The following is a 27,938-nucleotide window of genomic DNA, read 5'->3' on the forward strand; positions in this document are numbered from 1 at the left end:
GCATGTCTTTTCCGACTATTGAAGCCAGTCTTAATAATTAGAACAAGAAACTGTGACTGAGTCACTTTGGTTTATCTTATGTAAAATGTAATTATTTAAGTTTTTTTCTGCATTTAGAGGTCATACAAACAATGGCCAATTTAGAGGTCATACAGAGAATTGTTTTTCTTTCTGGAATTTCATTGCGATGGTACATTTTTCAAATTGCTTTGTTATGTGTTTGGGCATGACTTGAATTTTTTTGTCTTGTATCACAGGAAGTAGGAAACCTGAAAAACCTGCTTTGTCTGGATGTTTCTGAAAATAAATTGGAATGCCTTCCTGAAGAAATTAGTGGTCTGACTTCTTTAACAGACTTGCTTGTTTCTCAGAATTTGCTTCAGGTCTTACCTGATGGCATTGGTAAGTACAGGGTGAATGCTATCACACAGAACCATTTAATCCACTCTAAATTGGAAGTTGTTTGTTTCAAGTCTTTTGAAGTCTTTTTATGCAAGAGATGAGCTTGTCTCAGCTTTTTTTTTTTTTTTTTTTTTTTTTTTTTTTTTGCTTAGTATGAAATGCATAGCTCTATTAATTTTGCATTTTAATTGTCTGCATAATGACTACCTTGTAATCCTTTTTTGGCCTTCACTTGATACCTACCTGAATAAAATAGAACTTAATAATTCCTCTCTGTTCCTACTGTGTCCACATCACCATCATAACTCTTTAATATTGTAAAATTCTAGCTTGTAACAAGCTGTAGGTCACTGGATAAGATTGACTGACAGTATCACTACAAAAAAGAAACCCTTTCCAATGGGGATGTGTAATTACCTTCAGTTGGACAATGTGATTAATCCTATGCTGAACCCAGTGGAAGGCTGTTCCAGCTTCAGCCAATTACTCTTCACCCTTGAGGATCCAAACTACAACTTTTCTGTGTCTGACCCCTTAAACCAGGTTTAAAAATTGAGGAGTGTTTTCTAAAGCATTACCAGTGCCTCTTTTAAGGTAAATGTTTTTACCCCTGTGATGAGGAGTCAGTGAGGCATTGTTTCTCTAGTACTCATTAGCTGTTTTTCTGCAGTTTCATGTTGCAAGAGCATGCCTTCTGCTTGCCAGTATTTTTTTTTTTCCTCCAAAAATAAAGGTGTAGGGGAGGGAAAACTTGTGAATGTGGTTTAACCAGGCATATGTAAGAGAATGGACAGACCTTGCCCCTCCCTCCATATGCTATATGAGCCTTAAGAAAGGATTAATGCTAAACTAGTTGGCCAATACAGTTGTTGTACATCAGAAATGGAGCTGTAACTTCTGGAAAGCTACAGCCTACGCAGCTGCAAGAGGGGATCTTGTCTGTAACACCAACTGGTGAACTAGAGGAGCTGCTGCTTCTCAAGAATCCTGTTAAATGGGATCCTTTGCTGGGGAAGGGGATTGCGAACATCCAGGCCATTTCAAGACAGGCCTAGTTTGCATGTTCGTTTTGTAACATTTTCTGGATGTAATTTTGTTATAAAGGCAAAAAAATTTGCTACTTATGTGAATAATAGCTCACTTGTGTTTGGAGAATTGGGTAGGGCTATAGTACTTATTCTTTTTTCTGTAATATTGGATTTACTATGTAAAATTGAGTAAATCTGGTATTGTGGTTGAAGTGAACCTCGCTGGTCTCTATGGAAGCTACTGGGAGGAGGAGCTCAGATGATCACTGAATCCTTATTGGATTGGTGGATCTGTAGAGCCCTCAAAGCAGGGCTCTCACCACCACCAGCAGGTCAGGTCAGCTGTGGCTGTGTCTCACCAAGTCTTTAAAGATGGCTCCAGCACCCCCTGGGCAGCCTGTGTCGGTGCTGCACCACCTGGTGAGGAAGCTGATGTCCAGCTGGGACCTCACACACTGATTTGTAGCCATTGCTGTCTTGCCTGCCACTGCAGAGAAGAGTTTGGCTCTGTCATCTTGTGAGCTGTTCCTGGATGCCCCCTTGGCTCGTTCTTTGCTGGAGTCAGCAAAACCAGATCTCTCAGCCTCAGCTTACATGTGCCCTGGTCATCTCGAGAGCTTTGTGCTGGACCCCCATAAGCATCTCTCTTGAGCTGGGGAGTCAGGGGGGAAGACAGGACAGAACATGAAACTAAGCATGATTTTACAGGTGTGGCCTCACTGGTGCCAAGTAGATGGAATATAGTAACTTCCATTGATCTGCTGGCTGTAATTCTTCTAGCCAATGTTTATTTCTGAGAAAGGACGGCTAGTTCATATTCAGCCTGGTGCCCGCACTAAGCCCCAGCTCCTTTCCAGCAGGGCTCTTGTACAACCTGTCACTTGCCAGCCTGTACTGGTTCAGGGGGTTATGCTGCCCAGGTGCAGAGTTCTGCACTTCTTGCTGAACCTCAGGTTTCTGTTTAGGTTGCTATCTTACCATGTATCAGCTGTCTCTTCATAATTTATCATCATCAGCGAATTTGATGTGCCAGCCTATTAGAGCTATTAAGACAGTGTGGGGATGGGCAGGGAGGTGTCAGAAGCTAGCGATGTCTTCTGAATTCTCAGTCTTGGGCTGTGTCTGGATCAGCAATACTTTGCACCAAAGATCATTCTGATACAAAGGAGCAGAATCATAAAATAGTTTGGGTTGGAAGGGACTTTTAAAGGTCATCTAGTCAACCCCCCCTTCAATGAGCAGGGACATCTTCAGCCAGATGAAGTTGCTCAGAGTCGCATCCAGCCTGACCTTGAATATTTCCAGGGATGGGGCATCTACCACCCCTCTGGGTGACCTGTTCCAGTGTTTCACCACCCTCATTGTGAAAAATTTCTTCCTCTTACAAGTAAGAACAAGGTGATCTCTCTGCTCTGAAATAGTATTTTGTCCTTCCAGGGAAGAAGATCTTCCAAGAAGTTTTGATTTCTATTCTGAAAAAGGACCTTTCATGTCTGACTAACTCGGTTCTCTATCGGGACAAAGAGACCTTGATTCTATTTGACTTTTAGCTGACACTTGTGCAAGCCTTTCTTACTGTGGCTGAGTAGGCATAGGTGATCTTCTGAGTACTCCATTATGAGTAAACATTGTGTAATTGAGGAAAAAAATAGATAATTTTCTTATGTTTATAGGCCTTTGGGTAGGCATGTCCTTGACATTTACATGGGGTACCATTCAGATTTTAACTTTAATATGATGTAATATGCTTAAATATTGAATATGAATATTTGTATTGAATATTAATTCAGTGATCTTATAAACTTGAAAAATAGTGCAAGCACCAAGTGAAGCAGTGCTTGAATTATTTTTTTTTTTACCTGAAAAAAAGTAATTATGTTAGAGTATTTGTAAAACATTTGCAGCAAAATGATTTTATGTAATTATAGCAGGTATTGGAGGATATTAAGCTAAACAAATGTGTTGTTCTTTCTGACCAGGAAAATTGAGGAGGCTCTCTATTTTGAAGGTTGATCAGAACAAACTTATTCAACTAACCGATTCAATTGGAGACTGCGAAAGCCTTACTGAACTAGTTCTAACAGAAAACCAACTTCAGGTAAGCATGGTCATGACTGCTCAAATGGCTGGCAGTAGTAAGTCCTGCTGCTAATTGCTGAATCACTTAGCAGTAGTATCAGTGAGTAACCTTACAAGCTAAGTAGTGAGTTTCCTTTAAATGCATCTTATTTCTAACCTGTTAAATGAATGCTGAAGATCAAGTTACGTGTAACAATCCTCCCTTCCAAAGGCTTAAGTGGTTACATATTCACTTTTGAATCTTTCATGATCACTAAGGGAATTGGAGCACCTGGAGTGCAGGTATCAGTTACTTCATCGTGTTTTTAGTGTGGAGTGTGCTGCATTGCATTGTTACCAGTTTTGCTGTGCATTATCTGGATCAGACTTGCTGAAACTAAGTCCTGAGTGCTGCAGAGCTGCTGTTGTACTGTTCCTTGCTCTGCTGATCTTCTCCATCCAGGTATTGAATACGATATCTGGCCAATTAAAGTAAAATCTTAGACTTCCTTTCATTAGGTGTTCCCTTCCATTATTAAGAAAATACCTTGACAGGATACTGACACTTGAAGAGTAGAAGTGTTTATAAAAATCTATGTTTGGGCATTTCTCAAGTTAGGTTGGTGCTTGATTGAGTTAGAAGCTTAAGCCTGCTGGAAAGATGCCTCTCCAGAGATCAGTTCATAGCACCTAAATCAGAAGCTTGCCTCTCAGTTAGCTATTTAGAGATATGGACATTCTGCATACATGCTTCTGAATGCAGCCGTTGTGCATCTATCTATCATCTTAGTGCAGAGGTAACTCCTGAGTGAATTTGTATTAGAAACTGACATTCCTGGATATTTCTACTGCAAGATAAAAGTTTGGATCTCCTTTGGAAGGCCTGGTAGTTACGAAGGTTAACTACTCTCCAGTTTTTGAAAATGGATCAGTCAATTAATTTCTAAAGTGAGATAAGTTTTGTTATGACTCATGAATTTACAAATTCTGTTTGCATATTCCTTTGGTTTTGTTGGCACAGTCATTGCCGAAGAGCATCGGAAAACTGAAGAAGCTGAACAATTTGAATGCCGACAGAAACAAGTTAACATCTTTGCCCAAAGAGGTAAGTTTTGTGCATTTAGCTCTCACAGATGTGATCATATAAATGGAAAGCTCTCGATTTCAAATGCCTACAAGAAACAGCAGGCAACTTTGATCCACTGGATATTCTTCCCAAACTGATCATGACCAGAAACTTGTCCATTAGATCTGAATAGCATAAATCTGAACAGCAACTGTGGTGATTTGGTGGCTTGGAAGTGCAAAATGTCTTTGCAGTTGAACAAAAAGGCTTGTAACTAGTAATTCCCACTGTGGGTGTCAGGTCTAGCACTATTTGAAGACTGGGAGTTCTGGTAGAGTAAATGCATTTAAATATCAATGTCTCTTCTGCATGTAGTATAAAGGTATTGCCAGAGTCTTCCTCACCTCACTCTTGCCAGCCATAGCAAAGGGAAGGTTTCATATTCTGAAAAATTATTCAGACTGTGGAGATCCTTGGACTACTTTTGCCTTTAAATATGAGGACCTGATGTGACCAAGATCAATGATACCTCAAATCTTACATCTGTGATCACTAGGACTTCTTGTCTGTTATAACAGTATATAGAGTGAAATGAGGCTAGAATTTCTGTTGTGAAACAAAATATAATGAAGGCCTTACAAATTCTGTTCAGCAGTAAATTCTGGAAAGAGGTTGGGGGAAGCATCATCCTGTTGTTGGAGCACGGGACTGTGAGTTGGTTCTGTTTGCACTACTGTTTCTCCATAATTTTTGTCCAAGTAATTCTCCTCCTTAATTTTCCTATCTGTTTCTAACATGTGGCTTTGAGATTGTAGCTTTTGTTCACACTTTGAGTCACTTCAGGATTAGGAGGGATACGCACTCAGGTGGCAGCTGATGGATGGAATTGAGAGGAGTATCAGCTCTGGCTAGTGAGCGCTACTTCTGCTCAGGCCCACTTAATTACGGAGTTTGGACAGCTTGAGGAGGAGGTGTGATGAGGAAGCAAAGTGTCTGGGAATAGGGAGATGGGGGAGAGCTGATGGTCTGAAAAAGAGCAGTCATGGAGGGACAGAGGATGCTGCTGTGGCACTGGCAGCAACAATTTCAGTGTTCCAAGTGTGAGCTGCTACAGGTTGGTCACCTAATTGGGGCTTTTTTTATAGATTGGCTTGTAAGTGTATGTTTGATGGGGCAGTGGGGAAAGATGAGGGAGGAAAGAGAAGGTGTGAGTACTACAGCTCCTCTAGCAGGACAGTGTCCCCTCTGCAGAGGTGTTTCTGATTCTGAACAGAAAAATGCAGAGGGTGTACCCAGATGGGTTGAATAAATGGTAGCAAGAGGCAGGACCTTGGGAGAACTGTGTTTCTGGGTTGTGATGTGATGACAGTTTTGATGTTGTTCTCATTCAGCAGAAGACTTTCTATTTTGTTACTTTATTTAATACATTACACAGGTGTCCTAAACTATCTGTACTTGAGACTTGCACAATTTCGTGCCTAGTCCACTTTTAAGCAGAATTGCTCTGAGTTTGTTACAACATGTAAAGTGTTACTGATAGACTTTACTTCCAGACTGATCACTAATGGCTTGTGTAGTGTATAAGCATTTTTCTTAGTTAATGAAGTTCATGGTATTGGAGATGGTGCATGAGGATGAGCAGCATGGCTTGGAAGGAGCAGGGGCAGGAGCAGGTGAGAGGAGAAGTCTTGGCTTCAGAAGCAGGTAAAGCAGGGTGAGAGCAGGTGTGTCTGTTTGGGGGGAACAACAGAGCCAAGGGCTCAGTGTGGAACAACAAAGGAATTAATGCTGAATAAGAAACTGGGCCTTGGCACCAGAAGTAGTTTTAAGATGTGGAAAGCATTGCCCAGTCAGTGAAGGAGTTGGAGATATTCAAGGGTGAAGTGAAGAACAAGAATGTATGTGGAGAACATCAGTGCACGTGGCAGAGAGGGGAGGGGACACCTGCACATGGGGTGGGATAAAGTCACGGATGAGTCTGTGTTTGGAGAAGCTGGGTGATGAGGAAATGGAAGGTGGTGTCTGGAATGAGGTGATCTGGGGAGTTGTAGAAAGTCCAGGAAATAAAGATGGGAGAGGATGGTTCCCAGGGAGCTTGGCAGAGAAACGGAGCTCTTTGGCATCCAGTTCTTTGAAACAGATTTTTTTTTTTTTTTTCCTGTAAAGATCTCCACACCTATATATCTTTCTCTTTAGAGCAAATGCTTTGAAATTACAATTAACGTAAGATTTCCAGAATGTTTCCTTAAAGTATGTTTTGCTCTGTGAATTTTTAAAATTCTTTTATTTTTTATTTTTAAAGGAAGTCAGTCCTTCTCCAAGGGGAGGGTCATATCCACCCTCTAGATCAGTGGATTTGAATTCCAGGCTGGTAATGGTAACAAATAGAAAGCATAAACAACTGATGCAATGGTTTGTCTCAAAAATACTGTTCATATGCATGTATTGCAGAACATACTGTTTAGCTAACAAGACTTCTCAGTTTCAGTTTTTCAAGTTTCAATTCCTTATGCTTAAGCTGTGCAATAAGACACTTTTCCCTTAAAGTCTTTAGATTGCCTTCTAACAATGATGAAATGCTAGTTTCGGAAACAGAAAGAAATCTAGTGCTCTCTCCTTGTGTTTCATCTGTTCCTGGAGCTGCATTTTCTTTGTGTAGTATTTTTCTAAAAAAGTAGCTTTTTGCTTTAGACCAAAAGTGAGCACTTCTGTAGTACAAGTTTTCTGGTTAAAGTTCAGAGGAATTCAGTGAAGCCACATTTCATAGCTCTAAAAGAAAAACATTCTGCATAAACAGGTATGACAAGTACTGTTTGCTGTTACGCAAAGCATCCACAGGAGCAGCTTCAGAGGTATCGGAGGTGTTTAAGAGTCGGCTTGACATAGCACTGAGAAGCAGAGATAGCAGTTGAGAAGTGTTAGTGTTAGAGTAATGGTTGGACTAGATGATCTTCAAGGTCTTTTCCAAATTAGATGATTCTGTGATTCTGTACTGATAATGGCAAAGATCCCAATTCTGAGTTTCCCTTTGGATGGCAGGGAAGGAACGATTCGGTGTCTTGGTGAAATGTTCGATTTCCCTTTTCCTTCTCATCATTACTGACTTGGAAAAAAAACCCCAACGAAACAACAAAATGCATTGGTAGAATACTCAAGGAAGACTGAAAAATGTGTCAGCCTTTTTCTGTCTGTTGGAAGGTTCTACTTGATAGTGGAAAAGCATACCATCTTTTCCATTTATTTTCATCTCAGAGTGACTAATTAATATTTAAAGCCAGGCACAGCTTCTGACAGCAGTCATTTTCAACACCCCTGCCTCCTGTATGTTGCCTAAGACGTATCCTGAGAGAGTATGGTGAGGACTGGGGTCTCAGACCTTTGCACATCAGTCAGTATTAGTGCTTTTATGCTGGTTCCCCCTTCACAGAAGCAGAGTCAGATGCAGAAGTAGAGTATGCACTGCAGGTATTCTTGCTCAGTATTTTCCCTATTTTCCTTTCCTTCATTTCCTTCCTCCTTTCTCTTATTCTTTCTCTGCTTTACAGAATGCTAGAACAGCTGTGCATTTGTGGTCTTCATCCTTATAAGAAATGGGTGTGGGACAGGCATTTACTGGTTTCTTTTGGAGGGGGACAAAGACATAGTCTGATAACATGTGTACAGAGGAAATTAGACTCTACTAGGGAGAAGAGTCCATGTAGCAAATACTGTATATGCTTGCTGGTGTCTCTGTTCTTCCTTCCAGAATTATTCCTGTAGCAAAGAGAGCTTTTATAGATATGATAGCAGAAATTATGTGCCTGCTCTAATATAACCTGGTGAGATAATCTATGAGTTCTAGGCTTTTTGTGGTGTGTGAGGGTTTTTTTTGGTACTTTGGGGGTTTGTTTGGGGTGGTTGGGTTTTCTGGGGGGTTTTTTGTTAGCAGTTTACTAGGATTGGATTTTGGGTCAGCCTGTCAAACCATTATATTGCTGGTTTGTTTTAGTGCACACTTGTGAAACTGGTCTCTACCTTTTGGTGTAAGATTTCCTGATTTGGGATTATTGAGGAGTTTGTATACAAGTACTACTACTTCAAAATTTCCTGGTTCAAAGGTTCTTCTGTATCTGGTGCCGATACATAAGGTAAAATCTGGAGCAGCTGAATATCTGACCAAGCCTTGAGTCACTGAGAGATTTCATCTTCAGAATCTCATCTTGCAGCTTGATACCTCTCTTACTGAACTGACTGATGAAACAAACTTCAGCAAGAACCGAGAATGTCTAAACCTGTTCGTAGTTACATACGTTTTTCCCCTTAAACTTGAAAGACCTGCCTGGTGACTCTTTGGTATTGAGATCCCACCCTGGCACTGGAACGCTGGTGAAACTGTTGTGTTGATTTTGGCACTTGCATGAATAACCTCCTTGGAATGTTTTCCAGTTCATGTGCTTTTGTTAATGAGTCTATAACCTGCAGAGATCTGGTAATGTGTCCTTCCTGGCTCTGAGGTGTGTTGTGAGAATTGTTACTACAGTAGTTAAAACTGCAGGATTTTGTTGTTGTTGTTGTTTGGGTTTTTTTGTGTGGTTGTTTTGTTTGTTTATTTTCTGTTGTTGTTCGGGGTTTTTGTTTTGGGTGGGGTTTTTGTTGCTGTTGTTTTTTTTTTTCCCAACAATTATGCTTTTTACATTTTTCTTTTTTTTTTTTTTAACAAGTTGGGGCCACTTTCTTGTTTCTGATTTTAATTTCTGATGTCCCCTTCCTTCCTTCATTTGTGTAAAAGTATGTGTGTGTGTGTCTTAAAGGGAAAAAAGGCACTAAGTAAAAATGCAGGAGAACTTACCTTGAGTCAGAGGGCAGAGAAAGCTGTCTTGTCGTGTTCCTTCCACGCTATTGACCAGTGGTGCAGGGGATGCTGAAATGAGTTTGCTGAAGATTTTCTGGTCCAATATAAAGTTAATAATAAGAGAATAATAGCTAATAATTATGAATTGCGTAGTTTCTTCCACCTCTAAATGTATTCTGTTCTTGCAATTAAAGAATTAATTACTTTATCTGGGGCCAAGGAAAATTCTGACTTTACTATGAATCCAAACAAAATTTTGATTTATCAACACAATAAGAATGGTGTTTAAATTCACAATGTATTTATCAGAGTTGTATAAACCTAGTGAGAGTTCTTGATGCTTACAGCTCTGTTGAGAGTTGAATAAGAGATGTGTCACTGGACCTTAATTAGTCACATGCTAATCATTGTGGTATTTGTCATAATGTCAGGGTTTTTTGCATTGCATATACCTGTGTGAAAGATGCTAACTGGTAAAGGACAGCAGAATTGATTCATAGCTTTTGAGCAGTTAACAGATGCTGAGATCAAAAGATGTTATTCAACTAATGTAAATTGAAGGTCTTTCAAGTTTCCCACTTCTAATTTCTGTTTTGGCTTTAGAGCACCAACAACGTGAGGATTTACCATCATAATCAGTGAAATTTGGTCTGTGGTGATGAATGTAACTTACAGCTGGGCTCAAGAGAGAGAACAATTGTGAGGGTTCTAAATGGGAAGAGAGGGATGAATCTACACACTCTTGGATTTGCCTCTAGAAAGCTGCAAAGGTGTCATCAGCAAGAAAATCCAAATGGCAACCACTAGGTTACTGTAACAGAGTAGTTAGTCAACTGATGCAGGTGTCAAAACAACACTGTTTGCGATAGAGAAGGGGAGTCATCAGAAACATCAACAGAAAAGTGATGTGATAAGACTTGCAGTTCTGGAGGACTGTTTAAGATGGACAGGCAGTGGGTGTGTGGATGTCAAAAAAGCGGGAGACTGAAGTAGTGAATGCTGGTTATGATCAGAACGTGGAGTTTTAGCAGCCAAGCAGATATCCTCTCTATGTAGTCCCAAGTGTTACTGCTTTTCCAGAACAAGGAAGCAGTTAGAAAGATGAGCCAAAGACTGAGAAGAAAAGATCAAAAGAATTCTCCGCAGGGGTAGAACCCAGAGGGGTCCTAGTGACACTCATCCTCTGAAGCAAGTCCACCTGAATGCAAATAAGCAGTTTTGTTCAAATTGTACAAGTACCGTAAAATCAGTGATCTCAGAATTAGCACTTCACAGTAATAACCATTTTTCTGCCTGATTGATACGTGGGGTTTGGTTTTGTGGCTTTGTTTTTGTTTTTTATCTAGGCTGACTGTTCTTTGGAGATGTTGTGATGAGACAAGTGGATAACCCTTAAATTAAAGTTGTTAGAATGAAATAAATCTCAGGAATATGACTTAAACATGCACAACTCAATTGAGACCTTTTCCTGATGTCTAGCTCACTACAGTAGAACGTGAGGACTTCTTTAAGCCTCCAGTCTTTGGAACAGTTACTCATGTGCCTAGAACTAAGCACATGCTTGTCCCCATTAATTGAAGCCTGTGCTTGAAATGAACTGTGTGCTTAACTGTAAAATGGGCTTGTGGTCTCAACTGCATACTTGTTGCCTATGCGATGGTTTGGCAGAGTCTGTTGTAAGCATGTGATCAAACCCCTGGAAAGCATGGCTCTTTGTCAGCTAATGACTCTCAGCCAAACCAGTGATGTTCTGATACTGTATTATTTCATGGTGGTCACAACAGTGTTTTCCTTTCAGCATGCCATTTGGTGTGTGCACTTTGCCTCAGTGGCACCGCTTCGTGTTTAGGTTTTCGGATGTTGGACCTGATGTCTTTCTGTACTGCTAGATGAGTGCCATCTTTTTTTTTGAAATGACAAAGATTTTAGTGCTTTTTTTAACTGTCAGCTTGTCTTTTTTTCTCTGTGATATCTCACCTGATGCTACCTGTTAGATGCTGCCTGCATTTTCTAAAAACAGTTTAATTACAAAAATTCAGTATCTGTTATCTCCTCCACTACACTATTAAAAAAAAAGTCTTCTCTACCTCTGAATGAAAGAAAACCTTTGAACAATTTCCTGTTGACTGGTAGAACAAAGGTAAAATAACTGAAGTTAAAATAACTTAGGAGAATGTTATGTTCTGTCTCCATTTGTCGGCATGCTCTTGTCCAGTATGGATAAAGAAAAGTAAATTGAACATCTCTTGTATTTTCTTAATTGTTAGCCGCTTGGAAAATTATGGGTCAGGTAAATTGATAACCCTGTAAGTATTATTCAGTCCACAGTTCTACTGTTACCTCTCATTAAACTGCTTTAAATGCATGATGACTCAGGCCGGCCAGTTCCACTCCTGCATTTTTCCATTGTTAAAAGTATAGAAGTTTTGATCATATCAGGGCTGCATGGCTTTACTTTGTTTGTTTGGCTAAACTTTGGATATCCATGCTCCAAGACTGAATAACGCAAACTTCATTCATGGAAAAGCAGACACTTTGTGTACAGTTAGGGCATCACTTGCCAGCTCATCAACATTCACTAATTGTATCTCTTGCTTTTCACAGCTCCTCATGTTAGATACACCAATTAGAAAGTGTGTGTGTGTGTGTGTGTAAAATATATTTTTTACTTTTTTTCTATATGGCACTGTATTCTGTGAATATGTCAAGGCACATTATTTAAGAATCTATACATGCTTTAAAGTGAATAGCAAAATTATTGCACTAAAAAATGCTTGCTCATGATTTGAGTGCTGATTTCGAAGGGCTTTGATTCATGAGCTAAAATGGCTAACAGGGTTGCTGCTCATAGCGTACATGCAGGGCTGGTAAAGCTGATATACTGGTCAAATATCTTAGAGTGCAGTGATTTAAGGGAAACCATCCCAGATTTTGTTTTGTCAAGAAAATGTTGTTCTGTAACTTTGTGCTGTAAATAGCTTGTGAATCAGAAGCCTTGAGCAGCTGATTGCTGCTTTCTTCCACTGAAATGTGTTTATGATACAAAGGAAGGTGAGTGGAGTTCAAATGCTTCATTTGTTTGTTTTATTTTCTAAGTCACAGTTGCATCCTTTTAAAAAATGGCTTTTTCCTTGGTACATAAAGTTAAATTGACACGGTTTTTACTCTGACTAGTGGAAAGGCTTTTGTGGTATTTGTCTGTTATCTCAGACTTGGGTTTGGGTTGAATTGCGGATTTTGCCAAGATAGAATTGACAATTAACTAGAACCCATAAATAATTTCAGCTCAGATTTGGGGACTCCTAACCAAGTGACATGTTGACTGTATTATGGCAGGAGAACCTTCTTACGGTTGTGTGACTGTAGAAGTCCTCTAATTTTTGAAATTATGATCTTTCAGTAGATTTGCTGTCTGTAGTTAAGTTTTAAGTCTGCTTAACTTGAAAGCCTCAAAAGGCATTGGGATATTTTGCCTCTAATACCTGGAGTAAGAGAAGAAACATTTTTTTCTTTTCCCTTCTTGTGTGGTGAGTTTTGGAACTGACAAACAGCAGTGCTTTTTGAACTTCTGTGTGATAAGTAAACAAAGGTAAGTTTCCTTTGTGAACAGGAACAAATAGTTACTTGAAGCAGCTTTCAAGTTGCTAAAACTAATATTCTTAGTGTTTATAGGAGTAATAATTGCCATCTGGAACAAAAAGGTGGAATGTTATTATTATTATTTTTTTAATCAAATGTAGAGGGTTTATTTTTCTGAAAACATGTATCTGTGATGTAAGATACAGATATTTTAAGGGCAAAAATGAAAAATCCCATCCTTTGCACCCCAAAATGAGCTTGGGAATGCAGATGCTTACATTTAGATAAATTGCTGGAGACAGAGGATATTAGATTAAATTGACCAGTTCATATGGGAATCATCTTAAAACTAGATGCTCCTAATAAAACAGGGCATCAAAGATGTTACTCATACAGTTTACTTTTTGTGAACTCTTCTTTACTGTTTGTGGACTCAATAAACATTGGGAGTTGGTCAGTGTAGTTAACATTTTCCCTTGCCTAAAGCCCCATTGCACTTGTATCTAAAGTTACCATGAGGAAAGAAAGAATTAATACGTGAAACAGAGAGCTAGAAAAAGTTGAAAGTTAAAGCTAGTATTTTTTATGAGGGCTGTCTGCAAAGTGGCATCTGTGTGATTACTGATCTCTTCCTGGTGTGGAAGGCTCTAAAAGGTAGGTATAACCCGACCTATTTGCAAAGATATACATTATTCTCAGATACAGATGTTCAAGAAACATCTGCTCCAACAGACTTGCTTCAGGTCAGACTTCTTTTAAGCTATCACTTGTTTGCAGTCTGTAGCTCTGGGTGAAGTGTTGCAGGCATCATAACTTGAATGTGCTGTGACATAGTACGTGACCCATACTGCATGCCTTTGTTTATATTAATATACTGCAACCAAACCAGACTCTTTTTTTTTTTCTCCTTTAATATAGATTGGGGGGTGCTGCAGTCTTAACGTCTTTTCTGTACGTGACAACAGATTATCTCGAATTCCCTCTGAAATTTCACAAGCCACTGAACTTCATGTCCTAGATGTTGCTGGAAACAGGTAAGAGATTTTTGTATTGTCATGTTCTTTTGCTGAATTTACTTACTTCTTTCTAACAACAAAAGATATTACATGTCTAAGAATGAAGTAACAAAAAAAAAACAGTTAAAACTTTTGTGTTAGCATTACTGCTGAATTTAGCAAAGCAGTCTTCCCCCTTGGCTCAAAGTAGCATAGATTGTGTGTTGTCATGAGCACATTTTTCTGGATTGCTTTGACCCTGAGGAAAAGATGGGATTTAAAAAAAAACCCTCTGGATTTGTATATTTCTGAATTAAAACTGAGAATCTAGGCAATTTGGTAGAGCTTCAGATGAAACTACCAGCCTTAATGTCAAGTAACACTAATACTGAATATCTTATCTTTGAGATACAGTGCAAGTAACAAATAATGCTACTTTGACCTTGTGGCTTCTCATAAATCTTTGTTGATATGCTTCAGACATCACAATGCAAAAAGGAGTGTATTGAAGTATAAACCAGCAAATTAGTTCAGTTGTTTAGTAGGAAGTTAAACAGACCAAAAAAAAAGAAAAAAGAAGAAAAGCAAATGGCATCTCATCTATGCAGTATAATTGTCTTATAGGTACTTGCATATTTCTGTTCTGGCAGTTGTGTATATATAAGGCTTTAGACCAGAAGCAGCTGACTGCCTTCCAGGGCATTTTACTGCAGTAGAAAAAGCTCAGTATTATTTTATCTGTTATTCACAGCTACAGATCGTTATGGTATAAAGTTAAGTTGCAGATTCTTTTTAAAAGAATAGAATAGTTGGAGTTGATGACTACTGCAATACCTTCTATTAGTGGCATTAATGTCAGTCCTGTTTATTCCAACTCAGGGATGTATATTTGAATCAACTTCATGACCATCTCTTAAATTTCCTAGAGATTGTCCTGACTTTTTTACCTTTTCTTTTTTGAACTAGGCTGATGTATCTTCCCCTCTCACTGACTTCCTTAAAGCTGAAGGCTTTGTGGTTGTCTGATAACCAGTCCCAACCTTTGCTGACGTTTCAGACCGACACAGACCCTGAAACAGGAGAAAAGATTTTAACATGTGTATTACTTCCTCAAATGCCTTCTGAGCCTGGTTGCCAAGGTAAGTGCCTAGAGTCAGTTTTTCATGACGTATAGAAGTACTTCTTTGTTTACTGTGTTGTCTGTTCCATAAAGCTTTGTAAAACATACATAAACTCTAATGAGCAAATTAGCAAAGTTCTGGTTGAATTTTCACTTTTAAATTATGTTTCTGGGTAATCAGACTAGTTTTCAGAAGACTTGAAAAACATGGCTGTGAGTGTTATTGAAAATATAATGACACCAGCTATGATAAATTAAATACAGACCTGGAAGAAGAAGACTTAATCGTATCATTATTCTGAGGCTTGCCAGTGGGCCAAGTAGTGGTGTCCATTTTTGTGTACATTGATTATACATCTTAAATACATATACATGTAGTGAAAATTGATCGCTTTCCAACTACAGTCTTTTTACCAGAAGAATAATTGCATAGCTAGTAATAAGCACTAGACGTTTTACTTTTTAGGAAGCTAATTTTCTTTCAAGCAAAGATGCTATACAGTAACTCTGTTACGTTTTTCAACGAGTGTAGAATTGCAGTATAAGTTGCTTTTAATTTTTGTGCTGAAACTTGCTTCTGGGTCAGGTGGAACCATAAACTCTTTTTCACTGTTGGCTGGGTTGCTACTCCAGTAACTTCTGGATATTTTTGTCCTCAAGCTTTTACAGCTATGTACGAACATTCAAGGGGATTCATCTGAGCTAATATTTAAACTTTTGCTGTAATCAGTGAAGAGTCATTTATGCCATCCAAGAATAGAATTTAAAAAGAAATCACGTGGATTCTTCTCCACTGAGTACAAAGGAGGCCTGAGGAGAAAAGCTCAGCTGTAGATACCTGTATTGTAGGTACCCAAACTTACCTAGATTAATTCCACTCCTTCAGTACAATGCAGCTGAAGCAAATAAAACCATTAAAACAGGGGAAGTGTAGAAACGGCTCTGTTTCATCTCAGCTTCTGGATTTTAAGACCATAAATTGCATTAAGAATTAAAATAACCCCTTTAGATTTAGAGAAGGTTAAGCTAGTTTAAGAAGAGTAACCGAGGCAGACTGACTTTTCTAAAGGCCTCACAACTAGAAATTAGATTTCTTCCTCTCCAGATGAATAACATGGCTTCAAGGGTAGAAGGCTTGGAATTAAGATTGTTAGATGTGTATGCCTGGCAATACTAAAAGGATGAAGTCAGTAAAAGCAATACTCCTGGGTTATGGAATGCCATTTAGGGAACTGGGTAATGTCAGATGGCAGCCATGATCCAGAAGAAAAGCATGTATAGTGGCAAGTGTGTTAAATTATATAATTGGTACTCTAAAACTGCCACAAACCTGAAACAGTCCAAGTACTGAAATTTCTCATTTCTACAGAAACTATTGTGTGTACTTGATAACAGAAAATTAACCCAAGTTCTGTTTTCTATCAAAAACCTAGAAATAGCCAGTTGTAAATCTCGATGAGTGGTTGGTCATTGCAGTTACTAACAATATAGCATGTTGATGTTTTAGACCTACTGTGAATGTTTAGTTATGTTTTACTGTTCTAACAGATAACCTACCACGATGTGGTGCACTGGAGAGTTTGGTAAATGAAATGTCAGATGAAACATGGAATGAGCGGGCAGTGAATAGAGTCAGTGCAATTCGCTTCTTAGAAGATGAAAAAGATGAAGAGGATAATGAAATGGTATGTTTTCCAAGCCTCTGGATACCTACAGACATTATGACTTTAATGCCAAAGGGTAAAAAGTATCAGAGCATTATTGATGTAAATATTTCAGCTGTGACTGCATGCTTTTTTGCATAAGTTTGTAGCAGAAAATGTTCAGTGTTGATGGCTGAAAGTTTTCATATTGACTTAACGTGCTGCTTTTTAAAATTTTTTTTTAAATTTCTCCTTTGAGTATAACTTTAATGTTCTGATGTGGGACAGTCTTTGCTTTGCTTTGTTTTCTTGTGTCTGCTCAGGGTGTTTTCTTTCCAGAAACAAGATAGGATCTTTCTATGCATCTGTGAAGCTTTACTGCCTGAAAGTATATAGGGTCTAATTTAGTATTCCAGCACTCTGGCATGTGTCTCCATTAAGTTTGCCATTGTTTGTTTCTCTAATTTCTATTTCCAGTCACTTTCTTTCTCTCTCTATTTCTTCTTTTTTTTTTTTTTCCTTCACCATTTGCACTGAAATAACCATAGTGTCCATAAACAGCACATTGCTCATTACTTTCCCACTTAAACAAACGATGTGGGAACATCTGTCACTGTACTTATAAGACCTCTCCGTTAAGTTGCACTCTTGAATGTCCTGAAGATCAAAATGCAACGTGATCTTTAGCTTTACTAACTTTCATTAACAATTAAAACTTCTTGTAAAGATTAAGACTGCTTCAATCACATTTTTAGCATGTTTCTCTGATGCTCTAAAAACTTTCTGGTGGTCCTCATTAGAGCTCAGCTTGAGATACCTCAGTGCACTGACTGGATTGGAGCACACTAGAAGCATGGTCGAACTTTAAAAAGTGGCTATAAAAATTCTTAGCAGGAAAATTAACATTTACGTTTTTGGATAAGGTGGTTGCTTAATTCAAAGCAAATTCTCTGACAAGCGTGGTTTGTAGACTGACTGATAAGGGAGTACAGAATGATGCCTCTTAGCAACTGCACCAACCTGAGACTGTCCATACAATAATTAGGGCTCAAGTGTTAATAACTACTTTCAGTCATGGTGTTACAGCCTGACTTGAAGCAAGAACCTTTTTAGGGGGAAAAGAATTTTATGAGCCAACTGGGAAGGGCAGATTTCCAAAGCAGTCTTGACCAGTGCGCCCATTTATGGGTCATCAGCTCCACTGTAATCTGCACAGTTTACATGTGTACCACTGAAAAGTAACTGCATGTATATATGTATTGTGCTGATACATATTTGTGCAATTATTCTTGGTGTTCTGTTGGTCTCTAATTAGGATGCTTTACTTTTTGTAAATTTTGTTTTCCTTATAAAAGTTTCAGCACAATGATGTTAGACGTTCTTGTGTCTGAGATGGGAGAGAAATGGTCTCTCTTTTTCCTTTCAAGATATTTGTTCTCAATTGACAAGAGAACCAAACTGTGTGGTGGGGATGGAAGGCATGCAGAGCTCCACACAAACATGTATTTGACACTGTAAAGAGATTTTGTGGGATTCTTTCAAAAGCAGCTGAATGTTTTTTATTTGAAATGTGATCTTAAATTGCTTGGATGGGTTTTGGCGTAAAAACAAATTTCCAACTATATTTATGAAAGAATCTTCATAACTTATAATTGTACTTCACTTGAGTGGCTTTCAGATTAGTAGGTCAAGAAAGGAAAAAGTTTGCTCCTAGACAGTTCTGAAAACCTCTTTCACTGTCTTCATCAAGAGCACTGTAGTTTGAAAAGGAAAAGGGGGAAAAAAAGGAAAAATATCGATACCTGATATTTGGTATGTGAATGCTAAAGCCTGGAAAGTGTGTGTTATTCTTCGAAGAGACAAAGGCAAAACCACTTATTGCACTGTTTATTTTTAGAGAACACTTCTAAGGCGAGCCACTCCACACCCTGGAGAATTAAAGAACATGAAAAAGACAGTGGAGAATTTACGGAATGATATGAATGCTGCTAAAGGACTGGATTCAAACAAAAACGAGGTCAATAATGCCATTGACAGAGTGACCACTTCTGTGTAGAGTTTCATCTCCAGGTTTTACCTCCTGTGTCTTCCCCTGCTGTTGAAATGTTCCTGTTGTCTTCTGGGACCTCACTGAGCCCCTTTTTGTTTTTAACCAGAACCTGATTCATCATCTCATATATGTGAAAAGTGCTGCCCACTGGAAGAAAGTGCCTTATTTCATCCAGGCAGTGAAACAATAATTTCCAAATCAATATTGTAATTTTAATAGTGCTAGGCTTTTTAAAGTATAATACACTACTGTATGCAGAATACAATATTTTTGTCTTAAACACAGGGGAAATAATGCTTTTCTTTTCCAGAGTGCTGGGATATCTTTCCCAGTGGCTGGATGTGCTGGTGAGAAATATAGTTTTGTGGAAAATTGATACAGTTTTTTATTTTTTTGGCAGCTCAGATGGTGTAAATTTTAAATTTTTGTATAGGACTTTCATAAAAAATGATGTATTTCACTTTTAAAAGAAAATTTATCTTGAACGGTACATATTTTAGTATTTGTGGAAGAGAACAAGTTTCATGGACAACTGTATTCATTCGTTTGTACCACCCATTGTGCCTTACTGTGTCTTGTATGTCATATTAGTCTTAAATATAGCAATTATTGAGGAAAGTGAGTAGATTTAAACTTGGTCTCCTGTTTTAGACATGTTTTTCTTTTTGGACAGTAATTTGTTGGGATTTTTACAGCAGGAAATTTATGTTTATATAATGGGATTTTAGGTTGTGAAGCACAAATGTTAGTTTTGTTGTAAACACAGTTAAGATTAAAATGACCAAACTGCTATTGTTTATTACATGATGCACTCACACTTTAACTTAGTTGTAATGAAACATCTTGTTTTGGATGCCGTGTTGCATTGCAGTCACTAGAAATTCATGCTTCTGTTGTTTTTTAAAATGTGCCATCTGTAAAATAACTTGAAAAACAGCACGATAGACTCAGAAGCACAGTATGAAACTAGTTTTATGTGTTATCACCAGAAAGCGTGATTCTTTAAAGTGCTTTGGTGGTTTTATATAAATATATAAAACCATAATAAAAAAAAAAAATTAAAAGCTTCAGTAGATTTATTGTATCATTAAATAGCAATTAAAGTATATATGGATTAATACTGGAATTTACTATCATTGTTACTGTGTTGCACCTTCAGTGGCCCAATGCTGATTTCAAGGTCTTATTAAATCTATGGGTTCTGGTTTGTTTATAAAGGTAAGTATTAACTGAGTTGAATTCAGTAAATAAAACTTTTGCAAAAGGCTGATAAAGATTGATTTTGGTGTCTCTGGGTTCTGTATGTGCCACAAACTAACAAAGAGCACTGACTTGTTCAGTGTAGGGACTTGAGCAGTCTTGAGTTCAAAGATTTAACATACTTAGTGTGAGCTTATGCAATGAACCCAAATTTCAACAAAATGAAGGACCCAACACTTAATGCATGGCTAACCACGTCCTTTCTTCTGCTGAATGTTTCTTCCAATAAGCATTGTTTGTATGAGGGTTTCTGGGAGAAGATGGAGGAGGAGGAGATCAGGGAAGTTATATTAATAACTTGCAATATTCGATAACTTTTGTAATTTAACTTTTTGATTTGAACCTTTTATAAAAGGCACTGCTTTCTTTTTGATATTGAACAAGAAGGTATTACAAGTCATCTGCAAATATTTAAATCTAACCTGTCAAAATTAATTTTATTTATATTATTAATTTTTATGATTTCTTCTCATCCCAGATATTCCCCATTTAAGCTTCAGGCTTAACTTTGCCGAAGCTACTGCACGTTAATAGTGGAATTTCATTCTCCCCAAGGCAAAGTTCTGCCAGTTGGTCTTCATGTGCTGCTATTAAAATAAAACAGAAAGAAAATGAGGTTTTGGTACAGTTGACTCCAACGTTGGACAAAATTTGCTTTTTAAAGTACTTAGTGGGATTGACACAACAAAATCTTAAAAACATAGGAAACTCTGTACCCAGAGTCCAAGTAAATCTCAGCAAACCCATTTGAGATGAGAACGAATTCCTGAAAATGATGGACCAAAGCCAGAGGCAGCAAGACTCTGTGCTCTGTGATGACAGTTTGTCATTTGGAGGCTCTGGTTAGTTTTGTTTTTTAGCATCTTGCCTCTCCAATGGTCCGTGTGTGTGCCATTTCATAAAGCAGTTTAGGTACACTTGTCCTCCCAACAGCATTGATAAGATTCCAGGTGATTTTAACTGTATTTTATCGCCAGAAAAAGCTGGTGATGTTTGTTACGACAAAGCAGTGTGTGTCCTTGAAAGCGTGAGCCCTCCCTTCCTGGTCTCTGTCTGGCTCTTTTCTCTTGCTGGTGCTTTGAGGAGCCTGAGCAGTGAATATAATTTTGTAAACGTAACTTTTGGATGTTTTTCTCTTTTAACATCTTCTACTTTTTCAGCTGCTTTGTAAGTCTTTTGGGAACGGGTCTAATGCAAGGAAAGAGACAGTACAGAATTTACATGCTGCTGTTTTATTAGCTAAACAGGTAACCAGGGGAAAGCAATTGACCATAGTTCTGGAGTGGATTTAATATTAACCTGCCAGTTACTGCATAGGAGTTCTCTTTATTGAAAGTCACAATTCCATAGTCTTGAAGAGCAGAGTAAAAAAAAAAAAGCACTCTTGCTACCATTGTTAGCATAGCCACAGATTTTTCCATTCCGTCTGTGTTGCTCCAAGCTTCTTCCACAACTTCCATATAATTTATGTGTCAAGATTATTTTTCTGTCTTGCATGCCATATTTTTGATAATCAGCATATTGTGGGAAAGTGAGTACCGGAGACTTGCATACTGCTGTGTTTTCCAGCAAATGACTTGTTTGTGTCCAGGACAAGCTGATCAGCCTGCTTCTTGTCTAATATTAGTGCTTTACTAGTGTTGGGTGAACTGTTTTTAGCTGACTGGCTACTTAACAGGTTTCACTACTTGCTGCTCACGAATTCAGCTTTTAAGAGGAGACCAGTGACATGAGGAATTTAATTTTTTTTGAAAGTATATTCTTTAGTATATCAGTTGATCCTAGCCTGGCTGACTGTAAATGTCCCCCACTGAAACTGGAGCATGCTAATTATCAGAAATGACTAGACCATTTGTTAATGGAGAATTCACTGCCGTTCTTTGCCTTGTCTCCAGAAAATAAGTTTAATTTTTCAGTTGACTTGATAAAGGGTGTTTCCCATCTTCAGTTTCCATCAAACACACAAATCTCTTTCCGTGCTTAGGTTGCTGTCAAAGATGAGAAAAATCTTGACTATCAATAAACATTTTGAGTGTTTCCTTCCTCCTGAACCAATTGTGAAATTTTCAGAGGGACAGTGCCTTCCTCTTTCATTCTGAAGTCAGGAATATAATCAGTTTTCAGCCAGCTTAATGAAAAATGGGAGATTTTTCCAAGTGGAAAAGCATATACCTGGTTTGAGGACAGCTTTGTGAGCTGTCTTGCAGGAGCCATCTTCTCTTCTGGTGGATATTGGAGAGCTTGTGTGCTTTATCACATCTTGTATGCTTCTTGTGGCAACAGGACAGCCAGTCTTGGGCTTTGCCAGAGCAGAGGACTTGTAGGGGCTCGGTGTGTGTGGCTGGACTGTACCTTGTCCTAACTTCAGGAGCAAGGGTTCCTGGCAGTCTGGTTTTGAATTTGTAACTTGTTGAGGGTGTGCCTCTTAACACTGATGTTAGTCTATTAACACTGAGATCTTAAGCAGTAGTTTATGCAGATCTGTCCCAAAAAGTAGATCACTATTGTCCGTGGGAAGAACTTTGTGGCTCCTCAGCAGTGTTTTGGAGAAGAGATCTAGCAAATCTCCCTTGGTGTTAATGCTGGGAAGTGGACACCTGATGTCCAGTGAACTTTGACACTTTCTCTCTTCCTGCTCATCTGTTGCTGGAAAATGTTGTTTTGGCTGAAATCTCTGGATGTGCAGCTGGGGCATGATAACGGTCATACCCAAAATGTTAGTAGTGCTCGCTGTGCTAGGCAAGTACTAACTGTGGTGGCTTTCCTCAAAATTCACAGATGCATGTGCGGCTTGCACATACCACCAAAGCATCAACAGCTTGAATTTTGGTTTGTAAGCATCCCCAGAATAATACAGAGACAGGACTTAACTCTTCAAAGTTAGTTTTATGTTGGACTAAAACTATCTTCTTTTGGTCCTGAAGCAAATTCGAGCAAATTATGGGACTGTACTACTGATGTAAGCAGTTTGATTCTCAGATCTTTTCCAATAACATGCAAGTTTTACCCAAATCCAAAATAAGTGGGCTGCATTAAACCATTTTGAAGTAGCTCATAGGGAAACGATTGTCCTGTATTTCTGGAAGATTAAGCAACACACTACATGATTATAAATGTGAGTGCATTCCCTATAGTTTGTTGATGACATCATGGACTTCCACTAAGCAACATAAAACTGAACTAATGAGAAAAGTGATTGTTTGAATATTGATGATTTTTTTCCATTCAAAAGGGGAGAAAACTGCAAGTCTGAAAAGCATTTGCATAGTGGATGTTTTCAGGATAACCTACAGCATTTTTATTTTTTTTTAATGGTGTCTTCAAGAATTTAAAAAATCTTACCTGGCTAGGTAATACTTAAACATCTGAGCTTAAAATTAAGTCATGTATTTACTGCTAGCAAAGTTTCCTAATGGAAAGCTTGCTTCAATAATCTGTTCAGGCAGCTTTTATGTTGCCTCTTCTACAGTGGAAGCATATTCATGGATGCTTTTGATTTTGCAGCATTTTGTTTAGCTTTCATATTTCATGCAAATCACACACAGCTCTTTTTGAGACAGCCTTTTGTACTTTTAAAATAGTCTGAAATAGTTTTCGGTTAGTAGAATATGTTATGTATAGTTGTACTTAAAAGGAAGAGAATGTTTATATTCTAGGAAATACATCTTTAAAGACATTTTCTCATCTTTACTAATTAGTTAAGTTATTTAAACTTTTTTTTTTTTTTAATACAAAAATAAGGAAGAATGTGTGTTTGGGGTTTTGAGTTGAATATTAGTAGCAGACATACTACCATTGAAATATTGTAGGTAACTGGAAGCACTGGCTGCTACTTGCTGATGGTGGTGACCAGGCTGTTGCTGTAAGGCAGAGTGTTTCATTGTCACTGTATGGTTTCAGTATGGTACTTCAGAAATGGTAGGTGGTTTTCATGTCTTGGCTTTTAATGTTAGGGTGGTTTGGATTCTTTTTCATTTGTGAGAATGATTTAGAGTGGTACATAGCATTTGCACACCTTTGTTGCCTGGAGAAAATGAATTCTCTAGAGGATTTATTAGTGAGATCTTATCAGAATAGACACCTTGTACTTTATGAGAACAATTTGTCCTCTTTAACATACAGGGGTACGATACAGAGGAGTGTATATGTTCTGAAGAGACTACCTCTGAAAACTTGAAAAACATGTTGAAAGGAGTTAAAAAGGGAGCCCGCCTGACTTGCTGGTGAAATATTGACGGAAAATGATCTTTTACTAGTCAGTTAGGATCATTACTAATGAAGGGAGATGAAACATGTATTTCCATGAAACATAGCTGCTGAGGCTGATAGTTTTTCCCTCCAAACACCGCTTCTGCATTTACAAAACAACAGTCTTACATACACTCCAAATACCCATGAAGCTTGAAGTCATAAATACCGGATTCACTTTCTACCTTTGTTTTATTCCAGATATTTTTAAGAGAATGTAAATCTATGTGCTTCATTCTGTGTTTGCTCCTAATGACTTAAAACATTGACCTCTAATAACCTTTTTGGGTCTCAGCTTCCCCATGTATAAAACACAAGAAGAAACTTCCTACCTTATTTGGGTAGTAAAAAGAGCAATTATAACTGTAGAATTCTGTAAGGAGAACTGATTTTTCTCTCTTAACATTAGGATATTTGCCAGTAGCCTCTTTTGTATATTTTGTATTGTATACAGTATTTAGTATAATGAGAATGAGCTAATAAATACTGGATGGTTTTTAAGATAGCTTTATGTTTGAAGTACAAACGTACTGTGTTAGCTGAACTGTAGTGATTTCCACCATTGAGGGGTAATGGAAGCTTATTGCCCATCTAATGCAATTTTCATTAATATATTAAACAGTTTTATTTTGGGGAGAGGAAACAAAATCCAGTAAAAAAATCAGATTGAGTGGTCACTTTGCATTATACCACAGCAAACAGAGCTATACCTTCCATCTCTTCCTTGTAGCAAACTCTGCATGTGACTGGCCTCACTAAGAACTCGCAGGGTTGTGTAACACCTTGGCCACTTTGACTTTGTCCAAAAGGATGCCAAGAGCTGGGCATGGTAACACCCTGGCAGCCAGTGGCTCCAGCAACAGCATCCCTGGCATTCTCTGTTCCTCACTTTATATTGCTACTGAACTCTGGATTAGAAGTCCACTATCTTCTTATTTCCACCCCCTTTCATCAAAAAGGATGCAAGTTGTAAAAAATGATTAAGATTTGTTTTCAAAGTAATGTTCACCTGCACTCACAGCAGCAGCATTCATTGGCTTTGTTTCTCCATTTTACTTCATGAAAACATAATCCATGGGCTGTTTTGCTTACAACAGGTATGTGCAAATGTAGGCTAAAAGGCAATTCTGGTTGTTCCAGTCAATCTTTCGCTGTTGATATAACCAAGCTGTGAAACTGCTTTCATAAAGAATGCTATCCACAGTATTGTGTAAGCCTAGTGAAAACATGAACAGCTGTTACCCAGAACTGTCATTTTGTTTCTATTTTACTTTAATGTGCTATAGATCAAGAATATTGAAAACTAAAATCTCTTAGGTTATGGAAGGTGTGAGGTGTGAAACATACTGATTTTCCCTTGTATCTGTATGTCAGCATGAGGAAGAGCATCCTGCTGTAGGAAAAGACAAGGCAGGGCGCAGGGGTGCCTTGCAGCTCTGCCTTCCCAGCTCGGCTGCGAGTGCCATAGGGATGTAAAATCTGATGGACATCAGCTTTCTCCTTGTGCATACTGGAGGCTACCACAGCTGTTGAATGTGTGTCTAAGATGGTGAAGTGATTGTCAGCATAAGCTTTATTTTAAATCTATATCTGTTACCTTGAGAGAATAGCCTTTTACTGGTCTTACAGAATTTGGCAGGCTGGATTTGAAAAGCTGTTTTTTAGTGCTACAGATCAGGGTCAAACAAGGATGAGACATTCCCTTCGAAGAAATTAAATGCTTCTCTGTACCTGTGCTTATTTTTAGTGTGAAATTACTTCATGACTTCCTAATGAGCTTAAAAGTTGACAAGGATTTAAACTGTGTCTGGAAATACCCTGAACATTGGGAGGTGTCCCATTAGCTATTCTGAAATAAAACAGACCCAAACAGTAGCAAACAATTTCAGTTAGTGTTCTATTTACCTCTCTGATTAGAATTGCTATCCACCTAGTTAATATTCATAGGAAACAAAGCTTCTATTTAAGGGTGCCTGTGGGAGTGTCAGCCCTGCGCAGCTGTGGGAGATTCAGTATGTTGAGAGGCAAGTCAGCATCGGCCTGTCAGCTCTGCGCAGGTCTGGAGAAGCAGCAAGGCTTTGATGAGAAACAGGTCTTGGAAGAAAGATCAGAAACTGCCAGACTGCTAAGGTGGCAGGAAGAATGGACAGCTGCAAGGCTGAGCTGTGGAAATGTACTGTGGAGAGAGGGTTGATGGCTGTCTAGTTGCTGATTTGCTTGTTATGAAGTAAGAGCTTGAACGAGAGCATAAGTATGTACTATTGTAAGAAGAAGAGAGAAAAAAAAGAATAAACTGCCCCTGCCCTGCAGAAAGAAGAAAGAATACTTTGACTTGTGATTCTGGCCGCTACAGGTGCCCAGCATTTCCTTATTCAAGGCACATGTAAAGGAATACCAGGAGATACGCTGCCTTGCATTTTGAATTGTCTGAAGGAATGGGAGCCACGATGTTCTGATTGATTGTGCTGCTTTTGCATTCGATTCACTGATGAACTAAATTGACAATTGTCTTGAGTGTCCTGAGTGACCTGGTTTAGAATATCCAGAAATATGGGTATTTATCAGCAAACAGAGGTTTTACTGAGTGTCAGTGCAGTTCAAAATGTACTTTAACAGCAAATTTCCTATAGAGGCCAATCATGCCTTCAGTGTACAATGCAAATGATCCTTTTTTGGGGCTATGACCTTTTCAGGACTCACAGAAAAGTCTATACTCTTTCAGACAAGACACTGACATATTGTTCTTGTCCATTTCCTAGTCTTTTCAGCCATCCTAAAACCAAAAGCAAATGAAGAATCCCAAGGGGAGTTCCTTTGAGCTGAAGATGAATCAGTATGTCCAGCATGGACAGTCTTGTCCTATGTCCTTTTCTTTCTCAACCTTATATCTAAACAAGATGGTGCCACCTGGGTGCTGCTAACAGCAAGAAATATGTGTGTGTGAACATAACCATTCTGCATTAAAAGGGAAAATGGAAGCTTTAAGAATTGTTAAATCTGAATCAAATATCTGTGTTTAAACAATGTGTAAGTCACTGTGTGCTGCTGATTGCCCACCTTAAGCTTGCTGATAATTTTTTCATTAGTTTCTATTCTCCATCTCTTCGCCTTGTTGGAATATGTATGTTAATGAATCTGTTTATATGGCATCAGGTTGCTTTCTGCCATTAGATTTTTATCCCATAAGAAAATTTAAAGGCAAGATTTAAATAAAACTTAAAGGTAAAGGTTACTTTGAAAAATTACTTCTGAAGTTCAGTGAAATTAAGGTATATAGGCAACCCTGTGACACAGCTTGTCATGTATGAACTTCTGTGTATGAAGAAAAGTGGAATTTTTTGGATGTAGATAAGTAATGGACATTTTTGGAAAACTGGACTATAATTACTTTGAAAATCAGCAAACCTGAAAAGATCAATTTAGTACTATACTTTCTATTGGGACCATTCAACAAATGGAACATTTTAGTCAATGAATAATGAAAAGAGAGGGGTAACTTGGTAGGCTTTTTTAACTCAGGTTGAAATGAGATGGTCACTAAAGGTCTAAGTACTCTTGTTTGTTTTCTTAATAGTACAGAGTTTAACATTATTGAAGACTTGTTGATCATTAATTCTTCTTTACGATGCTGAAGGTGGGCTTGGTTCCACGCTCATGT

The 27,938-nt window shown here is 38.2% G+C and overlaps 2 protein-coding genes across 2 annotated transcripts in view; both read left to right on the top strand.

The window, feature by feature from the left end:
* The window catches only part of LRRC1 (leucine rich repeat containing 1), a 119,881-nt gene extending 100,039 nt beyond the window's left edge, over positions 1-19,842 (top strand). The window contains exons 8-14 of the mRNA XM_026844116.1: positions 258-402; positions 3,410-3,528; positions 4,510-4,593; positions 13,883-13,998; positions 14,926-15,098; positions 16,628-16,764; positions 18,620-19,842. Coding sequence (XP_026699917.1) covers positions 258-402; positions 3,410-3,528; positions 4,510-4,593; positions 13,883-13,998; positions 14,926-15,098; positions 16,628-16,764; positions 18,620-18,778 — 933 coding nt within the window. The 3' untranslated portion in view covers positions 18,779-19,842. The remainder of the gene's footprint in view (positions 1-257; positions 403-3,409; positions 3,529-4,509; positions 4,594-13,882; positions 13,999-14,925; positions 15,099-16,627; positions 16,765-18,619) is intronic.
* LOC113477663 (protein scribble homolog) overlaps positions 18,639-27,938 on the top strand; it is a 29,415-nt gene continuing 20,115 nt past the window's right edge. Inside the window, exons 1-2 of the mRNA XM_026844120.1 lie at positions 18,639-18,739; positions 19,932-19,990. Coding sequence (XP_026699921.1) covers positions 19,967-19,990 — 24 coding nt within the window. The 5' untranslated portion in view covers positions 18,639-18,739; positions 19,932-19,966. The remainder of the gene's footprint in view (positions 18,740-19,931; positions 19,991-27,938) is intronic.

This window comes from Athene cunicularia (genome assembly GCF_003259725.1).
Source record: "Athene cunicularia isolate RWA chromosome 3 unlocalized genomic scaffold, athCun1 chr3_part1, whole genome shotgun sequence".
Lineage (NCBI taxonomy): Eukaryota > Metazoa > Chordata > Aves > Strigiformes > Strigidae > Athene > Athene cunicularia.